The sequence below is a fragment of the Thamnophis sirtalis genome, unplaced genomic scaffold (genome assembly GCF_051295495.1).
Source record: "Thamnophis sirtalis isolate CommonGarterSnake01/CBP01778 unplaced genomic scaffold, rThaSir2_p1.2 scaffold_3, whole genome shotgun sequence".
In the NCBI taxonomy this organism is placed as follows: Eukaryota; Metazoa; Chordata; class Lepidosauria; order Squamata; family Natricidae; genus Thamnophis; species Thamnophis sirtalis.
This window is the reverse complement of record NW_028261383.1, coordinates 73,982,316-73,995,398: the sequence shown is the minus strand read 5'-3', so window position 1 is coordinate 73,995,398 and position 13,083 is coordinate 73,982,316. Positions and strand designations below refer to the sequence as shown.

At 39.9% G+C, this 13,083-nt stretch overlaps 1 protein-coding gene across 1 annotated transcript in view; it reads left to right on the top strand.

Annotated features, from left to right (window-relative positions):
• The window catches only part of NISCH (nischarin), a 45,305-nt gene that overhangs the window by 18,422 nt on the left and 13,800 nt on the right, over positions 1-13,083 (top strand). Inside the window, exons 9-13 of the mRNA XM_014059194.2 lie at positions 7-75; positions 2,303-2,488; positions 3,013-3,141; positions 7,211-7,324; positions 8,603-8,711. Of these exons, the coding sequence (XP_013914669.2) occupies positions 7-75; positions 2,303-2,488; positions 3,013-3,141; positions 7,211-7,324; positions 8,603-8,711 (607 nt within the window). The remainder of the gene's footprint in view (positions 1-6; positions 76-2,302; positions 2,489-3,012; positions 3,142-7,210; positions 7,325-8,602; positions 8,712-13,083) is intronic.

The following is a 13,083-nucleotide window of genomic DNA, read 5'->3' as shown; positions in this document are numbered from 1 at the left end:
TTTTAGAAATTAATGCCGAAGATTGAATTTCTGGATTTAAGCCACAATGATGTACCACTAGTGGAGAATTTACAGGTTTGCTTAAAAATGTCTCTTAATGATGTGTTTGTATGTGGTTTTTTAAATTATATTCCAAGTCTAGCTAGATACTCATTGCTTTTATTTCTCATAACAATGCCTATTTGCTAGAACTTCCAGATGTCTATCATTAATATTAGTTGAACTAATTAATTGATTATAGCATAGTATGATATATATATTTTGTATTTTGTATACTTGTATCTAGTATATAACTTTGTAGTATAATGCAGGGGTGTCAAATTCAAGGCCCCGCGGGCTGGATCTGGCCCGCAGGGTGTTTAAATCTGGCCCGCATGGCCGCCCTGAAAATAGCGAAGAACCAGCCCGCGGTGCCTTTGCCAGCAAAAACAGAGTTCATGAGGGCCGCAGGTGGCCTTCTCTGTTTTCTCTGGCAGAGGGTTGCAAGAAGCCATCGCAGCTGGAGCTTGGGAGTCCGTTCTTGCTGGCAGAGTGCTCAGGCCACCACAGGGACCCCTGACATGAGTGACATTGAGCTGGCCATGCCCACCCTGGCCACGGCCACCCCAGTCCCCCGAGGTCAAACACAACCCTGATAGAGCCCTCAATGAAATCGAGTTTCACACACCTGGAATAATGTATACCTTTGCCAATTGCTTGTATTATCTTAATTGTTTCCCATTTTAGCTCTTTGAAATTACTGTTTTTATTGCATGCAATCTGTTAAGCAATATTGGTGGGTAATTTGAGCCCGATTGCTTGTCCTCTGTTTTAATAATATAGTGGTACCTTGGTACTCATTTATTGGTTCCTGGAGGTGTGATGAGTAGCAAAAATGATGAGTACCAAATGATTTATTCTCATAAGGAAAAATATAATTAGTCACAAGGCAGCCAACATTGACAAGTTCTAGCTTGTGTGTTGAGTACCAAACAAATGATGAGTACCTGGACAAAATTTTAATGTCAAAATTCATTGAGTACCAAATTTGATGAGATTCAAAGCAGTTGAGCACCAAGGTATTACTGTATGCTACATTTTAGATAACAATAGCACGCAGACTTATACACCACTCCATAGTGTTTTACAGCACTCTGTGTGCAGTTTGCAATGTCAGCATATTATCACCAACAATAACTGAAAAAGCTATTTGACAATGAAGTGCAGCCTGTCCCATGTTTATTAGCTCTTGGAAGTTTTCAGCCTAATCCACGTCTTAGTTCAGCAAGGGAAGTCCTCAGCATCATTTTTAAAGTATTGCTGATCATTCAGCAGACTTTTAACTATACTGTGTATAATTCAGGGAAATAAAACATAAAAGAAAAGTTACAGTCACCATTCCTTCGAGTTTCTATTTGGTATTTCCAATGATAACTGGTCTGCGAGGAGAAGACCAAATTGGATATGATCTAAGAAGGGAAACCAGTGTTTAGGAGAGGTTGAGGCCACAATTTGGATAAAGGGGATATCATGTGATGCTGTTATGTTACCAATGGTTAGTGCTAATTTTAGGCTGATTTTGGGTAAAGAGAGAGAGAAAGAGAGAGAAGCAAAATATTATTTAGTAGTAAGATGACATGTTTTGTATTAGAGATGTCCAAGGGCTTAACTACTATGTAAAAAGCACGATCTTGCAAAGCCTTAGCTAGTCAGTAAAATATGTGGAACAGATATTAATATGTGATTTGTTGAGTTTAAATTATTTTTATTAGATGTGGAAAACCCATTCTAAACAAACAAGTCTTACATATACTGAATACAATACTGTATTCATGCTTCGTTATATAAATAGATTGTTAACATTTAAGTCACTTTAGGTCATAGAGGAAAACAAAAAGAAAATTAAAGAAGCAGTCTAGTGTCAGCAGCCCAGATATCTCAAAAGACACATCTGGGGTTCCTATTGGTAAAATGTTTGTTTAAACATAGAAATGGGGAGTTCTTCAGGTTATTCTCTAATTGATGGAAAATAAGTGTCCCTCAAACTTCATAGTTCCAGGGTTTTTTGCAATTGTGAAAGTTCACAATATACATTTTCAGTATTGACTTATAAACCAAGGACACAGAACTGAAAAGCACAGAAATTGTCTAGAAGGAAGATGTTGTAAGACAGAATTACGTGAACCTCTGATGCATTTTGCATACCACATCTTTAAGCAATTAGCTGAGTTTATCCATTTCTTCTGAATAGGTGCAACTGTTGTTGAATTAATACTTCAAAGTCTATGTATATATAGCATAACCTGTTTATATTTACTTGTAGCATCTCTACAATCTTATTCACCTGGACCTCTCCTACAATAAACTTTCAACGTTAGAAGGAATTCATACAAAAATTGGAAATATTAAAACGTTGAATTTAGCAGGGAATCATCTGGAAAGACTTTCTGGACTCAACAAACTCTATTCTTTAGTTAACCTGGATCTTAGTAACAATAAAGTGGACCAGGTACTGTGGGACTCATGTATTTGTTTACTCAGAACTAGTCATGCTATACTCAGTGTGTCTAGGATTCCAAGCTTCAATCTACTAAGGGAATAATTACACTTCAGCTACGGTAATAATCTTAGTTAATTATACTTAAAATTAATATTCTTAGAAGTCTGATATGTACATGTTAGAATTGACTTCTATTGCATCATTTTATCTGGTTTCCGTTCTTTTAGAAGACCATTTTGACTTCTCTTTTTAAAAAGGAAATGTTTTAACACTTTTTATGTAGCAGAAATAATATTTTTTATTAAACCTTTGGTTAAAATTTCAACAGAGTATTTGGTCTCCTTTTCAATCATTTATTAACTTCAGAAGAGAGGGTTTAATGCATACCTCTTAGAGCCATCACATAAAGAAAAGAAATATATGAAATAATATGGCAGAAAGAAATCAGATTAAATAATGTAGATTTCAGTTGTAATATCAAAATATTTGACCATGTTTATGGATGCTTAAATTAGATGCTTCTATTTTTTCAGATTGATGAAATAAGGAATATAGGAGGCCTTCCATGCTTGGAAAAGCTTGTGTTAGCCAACAATCCCTTGAGTATTATTCCTGATTATAGGACCAAAGTTCTAGCTCAGTTTGGAGACAGAGCCTCAGAGGTAAATCTTCAAAGACTTGTTCATCTTCTAACTTTTGACTTGAATATGATGTATGATGTGTAAACAGCATTGCCTAGAGCAGCAATGTAATTTATAAATGGGAGGGTTTATAGTGTTGAGAAATGTCTTAGGTTTGTGGCAGCACACTTACAGTATTTTTTTGAGTATAAGACGCACCAGAGTATAAGACGCACCCAGGTTTTGAAGAGGCACATTTTTTTAAAAAAGTAGGTAAATAGATAGAGGGATAGACAGGGAGAGAAAGAGAGAGAAATACAGTAGGTAGGTAGAGAGAGAGAAAGTAGGTAGGTAGATGGGGAGAGAGGGGGGGGAGAAATACAGTAGGTAGGGAGAGAGAGAGAAGGTAGGTTGGTAGGTGGGATAGAGAGAGTGTAGATATGTAGGTAGGTAGAGGGATAGAGAGAAATAGAGAGGGAGAAAAAGAGAAATGCAGTAGATAGGGAGAGAGAGAGTAGGTAGATTGGTAGGAAGAGGGATAGAGAGAGAAAAATAGAGAGAAATACAGTAGAGAGAGAAAATAGGTAGGTAAGTAGATAAAGGGATAGATAGAAATAGAGAGAGAGAAAAATACAGTAGGTAGGTAGGGAGAGAAAGAGAGTAGGTAGGTAGGGGGAGAGGGAGAGAGAAATACAGTAGGTAGGGAGAGAGAGGGTAGGTAGGTAGATAGAGGGATAGAGAGAGATATATACAGTAGGTAGGTAGGAAGGGAGAGAGGGTAGGTAGATAGGTAGGTAGGGATAGAGAGACAGACAGAGAAATACAATAGATAAGTAGGGAGAGAGAGAGAGAGTAGGTTGGTAGATAGAGGGATAGAGACAGAGAAATACAGGGGAGAGGTCGGGAGGGAGAGTAGGTTGGTAGGTAGGTAGATGTTTCCAGGTGTATTTATCCATGTGCGGGAGAAGGAAATCACTGACAACATGCAGCACCTAAGACTTGTTTCTGTGGACACAGCACTTGATCAATGTAATTCTCATCAACCACTCTAACTAAAGAGCTTTCCGAAAAGGGGAAAAAAAAGCTTTTGCACTCTACAAACCTCTCTAAAATGGCCTGTTTTTTGCGAAAATGGGCCCGTTTTTTTTTTTCTTCAAATAAAAGGCATGAATAGCCTTGTGGGTGCTTGCAGAGTACTCCCAGGGGTGGCAAAAATGAGCAACAAATGGCCCATTTTTCGTGAAAACGGGCCCGTTTTTTGTCAAAAAATTGCATGCATAGCCTTATGGAAGCTTATAGAGTGCTGCTGGGGGGGCAAAAAACGGCCCATTCTTTGCTTATTTCTGCCCTCCCCAAGTTTCAGGAACTCTCTGAAAGCCTCTGTAAGGGTATGCACAGCCATTTTGGTGAAGGGGGCGAAGCTTTGGGAGGCAAAAAATGCTGTATTCAATGTATAAGATGCACCCAGATTTTCAACCTCTTTTTTGAGGAAAATAGGTCCGTCTTACACTCCGAAAAATACGGTACTTTTCTTCTGAATCTATGTAATGAAGCTTATATATGCAAACTGATGCTTTGACAGTTTGAATGAGATTATGTACATGTTCCCCCGAAAATACGACTGGTCCTGAAACTAAAGCCTCGCCACATTTTTCGCGTGGGCAAAAATATAAGGCCCCCTTCCAAAATAAGCCCCCTGGACAATCCCCTCCTCCGGCAAGGCAGAGCACTGCTCGCCGACCTAGCGGTATCCTGAAGGCACCAAGCCGCGGGAACGAGGTGGGGGCAAAGGCGCTCGCGTTGCTTGGTGCTTTTGGGGTACCGCTAGGTTGGTCGGCAGCGCTGTGCCCAGCTGAAGAGGGGGGTTGCCGGGCAGCTGCTCTCTTGCGGGTCGAATGGCTGTGTTGCGCTGTCGCAGCAGCAACACAGCAGCCATGAGGTGACTACACTCGCGAGCAGCCACCCAGAAACCCCCCCCTTTCCAGCCGGACCCAGCACCGCTGACCGATCTAGCGGTACCCAGAAGGCACCAAGCAACGCGAGTGCCTGTTTGCCACCCTCCACCTCCCACAGCTCGGCGCCTTCAGGATGCCCCTAGGTGAGTGAATGGGGCTCTGCATGGTTGGAGGGGGGGTTGCGCGAACGGCTTTTCCGCTCTTCGCTCGCGCGACTCGCAGGCTCACGATACCCTAGGCTAACTCTACAGTACCTGCAGAGCCAGGGCATCTCTGCTGCTGGCTCCACCCGCCGCTTGGGGTTTTTTTCGGCTTTCAAAGCATGGACGACGGATGCCGCTCTGGAAGTACGCTCTATGGTAGCATACAACCATAGAGCATACTTCCAGAGCGGTATCCACCCTCCGTGCTTTGGAAGCCACAACAGAGGACGGATGCCGTTCTGGGAGTACGCTCTATGGTTGTACGTTCTACAGCCCACAACCATAGAGTGTACTCCCAGAGGGGCATCCATCCTCCGTGCTTTGAAAGCCGGAAAAAAAAAACAAGCGGCTGGTGCCAGCAGCTGACATGCCCTAGCTCTGCAGGTACTGTAGAGTTAGCCAAGGGAATTGTGAGCCTGCAAGTCGCGCAAGCGGGGAGCAAAAAAGCCGCTCGTGCAACCCACCTCTCCAGCCATGCAGAGCCCCGTTCACTCACCTAGGGGCATTCCGAAGGCTCCAAGCCACAGGAGGCGGAGGGTAGCGAACAGGCGTTCGTGTTGCTTGGTGCCTTCCGGGTAACGCTAGATCGGTCAGTGGTGCTGTGCCCGGCTGGAAAGGGGGGTTGCCGGGCGGCTGCTCGCAAGTGTAATCACCTTATGGCTGCTGTGTTACTGCTCTGACAGCGTAACACAGCAGTTCTACCCTGAGACTGTGCCCAGCTCTTCGGGAGCCCGATCGCAAGGGAGCAGCCGCCCAGCAACCCCAAAACAATAAGCCCTCCCCTTTAATAAGCTCAAGGCCATATTTTGTGGGTCAAAAAAATATAAGACTCTGTCGTATACATGGTAGTCATAACTGAATTTAGACATCCATTTGGAAAAACTATTTTTTCTCTTACACCAGTGCATATTTTTAGCCATCTAATATATAATGCAGTTGTTCATCTGTGCTAAATAATATTTGTATCTACTAACTGTGTTTTATTTTAAATTATTATTCCCAAATATTTAAAAGGATCCAGACAATAAATCCCTTTTACATATTTCTATTTTCAAAAACCACAGAAATCTAATCAATAGGAAATTATTAGATCTACTCAAATTACTTTGTATCCAGTAAAGCTGCTATGTTGTTGCAAAGATTATGAATTTAGGTAAACAGCTTTTATAATTCCTAATGAATCCTAAAGTAGCATCTGCATAAAATGACAACTTGTGTTGAATTCCAGATACTTTTTTACTTTGAATGTCTCTCTTTTATCTGATAAAACAAGCCAGAGGTTTGTAGTCTAATTAAATGTAAAAGGACATATTTGGCAAGTCCCCTGTTGCATCATCAGTGAGGAATGAATTGTCAAAATCAATATTCTTCATGATTATTATATACTTTGGGAGAGATGCCTATGTTAACTCCACTTAGATGCTTTAGGCAAATGGGGATAATAACAATTATCTTATTGTTAAATGTATCTTCAAGACATTTTATAAGCTCCAAAAGGAATATAGCCTACCAAAAAAGATAAATGACAATATATATTTCATTAAAACATTTATTATGTTCTAAATTTGGATCAGAGATACTGATAGCCTCAGCAATTAAATTAAATTAATTTTAAGTATATTAAACAAAATTACTTTAAAAATTAAGCCACTAATTCAATTTCATGTATGCCTGAAATCTGAAATTTATGTTATTTATGAAGAGCTTTTGATCTGTGAAGCCTGGGTTGTGACAAAAACAGTTTAGGTTATTTATTTCCTTTGCCTTTTTGTATTTTATAAATCTTGTATCTTTTTTTTCTGTCAGAGCATTAAACCTATTTTTGTAAAAAGGAAGACCTCATTAATTTCTATTATATTTTTTCCATGCTGCTGGACAGATATTTTTTATGATTGATCTAATTCAATTTGTCTCTTTAGTTGAGGATTAATTTGGTTTCTTGATATCCTTCAGGTTTGTTTGGATAATACCGTAACCACTGAAAAAGAACTTGACACTGTTGAAGTGTTGAAGGCTATACAAAAAGCAAAAGATGTAAAATACAAAATGAGTAATTCTGATAAGAAGGTAAGGCATATGAATAGATGTACGACCACTTTAACTATCATCTCTAAAATGTAATACTAAAACATGTTTCCAATTTTTGAGATTAGTATCTTTCCCCCAAACTGAGATTTTATCAGTTTACTGCACTCACAAGGAAGAAATTAATAATACTTTAATATCTCATTTGAATAAACCTTAAACTGTAATTAAGATTAGTCAAAGTTTGTCCATGCCAGATTAGGTCACTATACTATAATAGAGAAATGAAATAAAAACTTCTCAGTTTCTCCCAAGTACAGTAAAAGAGGCAGCTGAGATATGAGGCAACCAAGTTTTATTCTCATTATATCAAACAGTAACTTAACTTTATGTAATACAGTATTAATAATGTTTTGTTTATTAAATTTAGGTGCTACTAATCTCATCAGTTTAAAAAAAATTACAACATAATGGAAGTAGTCCTTGCTTTATGGCCACAGTTGGGATCAGCAAGTCCATTATTGGGCGATGCAGTCATTAAACAAGACTGTGACTGCAACAGACTTACAATATTATTTCCTATTATATTGCTAAATAATTCATTGTGGCCTTAAATAAGGAATCCCATGACTGTGATTTGCAATTTTTGAGCCGAGGTGGCGCAGTGGTTAAATGCAGCACTGCAGGTTACTTCAGCTGACTGCAGTTCTGCAGTTCGGCTGTTCAAATCTCACCGGCTCAGGGTTACCTCAGCCTTCCATCCTTCCGAGGTGGGTAAAATGAGGACCCAGACTCTGGAGGCGATATGCTGACTCTGTAAACCGCTTAGAGAGGGCTGAAAGCCCTATGAAGCGGTATATAAGTCTAACTGCTATTGCTATTGCTAATTTCACTGCCAGCTTTTCTAATGACTGTTGGAAGGTGGCTGTGAAACATGCAAATGACGATTAGATGACAGTGGGATGCTGCAAAAATCATAAACACCCACCCACCCAAATCTTGATCACAAGACTGTGGGGATGCTGTCATGTTTCTAAGTGTGAGGACCAGTCATAATATTAGCCTCATGGTGACTTTGAATAGTTGCTAAACAGAGTAGTCATTAAATCAAAACTGCCTGTATTAAATCACTCCAAAATACTCTATCCATGGCAATAGCAATAGCACTTAGACATATATTGCCCCATTTTACAGCACTGTCTGGTTTGATTCCAATGTCACGATATTGCCCCCCAAAATATTGTTTCCTTGTTTTTACTTGGTAGGGCAGCTTTGTAACTTTTGTTCCTAGCCCTTCCAGTTTTTTTCTTTCTTTCTTAGATCCCTGAAGATTCCAAGCTTTCTGCCACCAGCTCAAAATCAAACTGCTCTTCTCTTTCTGTTCATCCTTCCTCTCCTTCTCTGCCACGTCCTGTCAGCTCCAGTCAAGGTAATCATGTATGTATCATGTTGCTAGGCTGGGCCTCTTGGTTCTACCTTTGTAGGCTGCAGTAATATACATGAATTTATATTTCTATATAAAAATGGGATTTGACAGCCACAGAAGAAAAACCATTCTATGCCAATTTTGTAGCTTTCATTGCTAGTAATACTGTGTTTTCCCGAAATTACGACATGTCCTGATAATAAGGCCTGTGGGCAAAAATATATGCCCTCCCCCAATAATAAGCCCCCTGGACAACCCTCCCTCCAGCCAGGCAGAGCGCCACTCACCAACCTAGCTATATCCTGAATGCGCAAAGCTGCAGGAGCCAGGGCACGGGGGACAGAGGCACTCACATTGCTTGACGCCTTTGGGATACCACTAGGTTGGTGGGTGGCGCTGTGCCCAGCTGGAGCAGGGGGTTGCTGGGCAGCTGCTCTCATGAGCAGCCACCTGGCAACACACCTTACCAGCTGGGCAGAACGCCACTCACCGACCCAGTAATATCCCAGTAATAGCCTAGCTGGAAAGAGAGATTGCGTGAGCACTTGTTCTGCCCCCAGGTCGTGTGCCTCCCAGCCTCACCATGCCCTGGCCCCGCTGCCGCCACAGCCCTCCTGCCGCCGCCACAGTCCTGCTGCTGCCACTGCTGCCATGCTCTGAGTATAATCGGCTTCCAAACTCTGGAGATCTGCTGCCAAGTCTTCCAGCAGCGGCCGCTCTGGGACTACGCTCTATGGTTGTGGGCTGGCTGTTGGAAGACTCTGGTGGGACAGAGGGTCTTCCCGCTGAAATACTCTCTGTCCTGAAGACTCTCTGTCCGACAGCCGGCCCACAACCATATAACACACTCCTAGAGCGGCTGCTGCTGGAAGACTCGGCAGCTAAGTTTTGGAGTTTGGAAGCCAGAGAAGAAGTTACGCTCGGAGCGTGGCGGCGGCGCAATGGCCCTGCAGGGAAAGCTCCATGCACTGACCTAGGGGTATCGCTAATGCGCCAAGCCGCGGGTGCTGGGGAGCGGGCAATGTGTCATTTGCCTTGACGGCTTAGGGATGCCCCCTAGGTCAATGAATGGCACTCTGCTCGGCTGGAGAGGGGGTTTGCTGGGCGGTTGCTTGTGAGCGTGGTCACCTCATGGCTGCTTTGCCCCTGAGGCTGTGGTCGGCTCTTCGGGAGCCAGTTCGCAAGGGAGTAGCTGCCCAGCAACCCCAAAACAATAATCCCTCCCCCTATAATTAGCCCAAAGCCATATTTCGTGGGGCAAAAGAAGATAAGACCCTGTCTTATTTTTGGGGAAACACTGTATAAACATGAACAGTTATTTTACTGTGGAAGTTTTAATTTGTTAAAATAAGCTGCTGTTGCTACCTGCTTGGAATCTGATCAGATTATAGTGATATAGAAGTCAAATAAGTGTGCTGCTGTGTTCATTTTTATACATTGTTATCTGCATAAAATCAGGAAGAAGCAGAGCATAGTGATGATTTTTTTTTGCTTCCTTTATTTTAGTATTTAGCTATATAGCTACATTACAATTCTGCAGTATATTTGCCAAAGTTATAAATTTGTAATTTTAAGACAGTAATATAACTTGAAACAGTAGCTACAGAAAAGAAATTAAATTAGCTGAAAGATGTGTTAAACTATAGTGCTGATCTTTGCATAGCTGTTATACCACCCCTTTGCCAAACATTTAAGATAGAGTTACTGCATATGTGAAATCCACAAATTAAATGTGGATTTGTGGATCAGTGATGCCAATAAGGCTGGAACTCAGGATCAAAGCTGAGAGTCCGATTGTGATAATCTTCAGTGATTAATCAGTTAAGTAGAAATAATGGAGGAAGTGGCAAAGAGGCCCAGTCTCAACTACTGAACTAACATGGAACCAATCAAGACCCAGTTGGATCAATACAATACAACACAACACAACACAATACAACACAATAGCAGAGTTGGAAGAGACCTTGGAGATCTTCTAGTCCAACCCCCTGCCTAGGTAGGAAACACTATATCATTTCAGACAAATGGCTATCCAACATCATCTTAAAGACTTCCAGTGTTGGGGCATTCACAACTTCTGGAGGCAAGCCATTCCACTGATTAATTGTTCTAACTGTCAGGAAATTTCTCCTCAGTTCTAAGTTGCTTCTCTCCTTGACTAGTTTCCACCCATTGTTTCTTGTCCTACCCTCAGGTGCCTTGGAGAATAGTTTTACTCCCTCTTTGTGGCAACCCCTGAGATATTGGAACATTGCTATCATGTCTCCGCTAGTCCTTCTTTCTATTAAACTAGACATACCCAGTTCATTCAACCATTCTTCATATGTTTTAGTCTCCAGTCCCCCAATCATCTTTGTTGCTCTTCTCTGATTAATTTTGCTTGCTGAAGCATTCTTTAGTCTTCTTATTTGAAAAATTGTTTTATAATTAGGGAACATCTCTAGGGCATGTACTTCTGAGTAACATATGTGACCATCACTAAAACATTCTCTGCTTTCCCACCCCACAGAATATTTTTAAGTCTAGCTAACTGCAACATTATTGAGTACTACTAGCAGATAAAATATTTGCAAATTGGAAATTTCCAGAATCTTTATTAGGAAAATACATAAGATTGCATTTCATTTGCCAAATCACAAAGTTTTTTTCAATAATAATTTGTTTCAATAGGCTACTATTGTTGTGATAGTATTCAATTGGTCCCAGAATATAAAGCTGACCTGACTACTCTTCTTTGCCATTTCATAGTTTCAGTCTTTGTTTTCTGTAAGCTACCAATAAGATATCATTTCTCCCAAAGCTCAGATGATTTACAGAACGATCAGAATTCAGTACTATGTTAATGAACACTGAATACACATTTCTACAACTGTATATTCTTTGAGACTATGAGCTATGGTACTATGAATCTATGCAATGTATGTTTGGGTTCCTTATTTCTGACTTCTCTAATCTGGATTATAAACTTCAAAACCTTCTGATTTGTTGGAATAAATTGTAAAAAGAGCACTGAGAAAGGAGTTCCTTCAGTTCAGTTTTATTGCATAAATGAATACAAGAATATTTTTATGACACCATCTGTTTCCCAAAGTATTAATCATATTAGTGGAAGATGATCCAAGATTTAAATATTTTTACAGGAAACAGAAAATAGTACAAATAATACTTTAACTTCCTGTTATCTTCAGTTTTTGTAAGATTATAGCAACTTATTTTTCTTTTTAACTAATACATCAGAGCTTCAAACATCCTTTGTGGAATAAATTAAAATACATAAGTAACAGTACGCAATACAATAATAAAACATACTTTTTTCAACTTTTGAAAAGTATGTATTTTTGTTTTGTATTAATTAAGAGGCAGATATACAAACAACACAAACTTCCTATTACTAGCTAAAATGCTATATTCATACATAAAAGTGTGTGTGTGTATGTATGTATGTATGTATGCATGCATGTATGTATGGAGAGAGAGAGAGAGAGAGAGAGAGAGAGAGAGAGAGAGAGAGAGAAGTAACTTAGAACTGAGGAGAATATATACATATATATATATATGTATGTATGTATTTAGTGTCACAACCCCTGGTATGCCCAAATATGGGAGGAAGCAGACTGCTTCCATTCTCTGTCTATCGGCTCGTCACAAGAGACCATCACGACAGAAACCCAATATTTTTACTGTTGCCTTTGTTACATTTGTGTTATTTATCAGCACAAATACAACATGTGTGTGTGTGTGTGTGTGTGTATGTATATGTATGTATATAAAATTTGTATTAATATATTTATATTTTTGTTCTGCAATCCTAAACATACTAGAAATACACTCTCCTAACCAAAGATACTAACTTCCTAATTAATAGCATAGAATTATAATGCTATTCTTCGAAGATCTCAGGTCATGGGTGGCAAGAATATTGCAGAGATACACTAAAAAGACAAATGCTGCATTTTTATTATGTTGCATTTTTACAGCACCTGGGAGGCGATGTCTAGTGCTAGAAGATACTTTAATTTATTGTATGCATTTATATTCTATTATTATGTTGTGAATCCCCCAGAGTTATTTTATATAAGATGAGTGGCCATGTAGGTCTTTTAATTAAATACATATTCTGCATATAGGCTGAATCTTCTCTGGATGGCAGTATTCTCTCTGGATGAAGCCTAAAATAATGGGGACCAGCTGTGATCCATAGAATCTTAACGTCTCTTTTTTTCCTTACAAAATTTACCTAGAAAAAATGCCAAAAAAAACACCCCATCTCAATCTCTGAGCTGGCATAATGAATTCTTTCTCATTAAAGGCAATAAGCATGTTTTTAAAAGGTGAGATACTGCCCTGCCATCTTGGTCAATTGTTATGGTTTAAA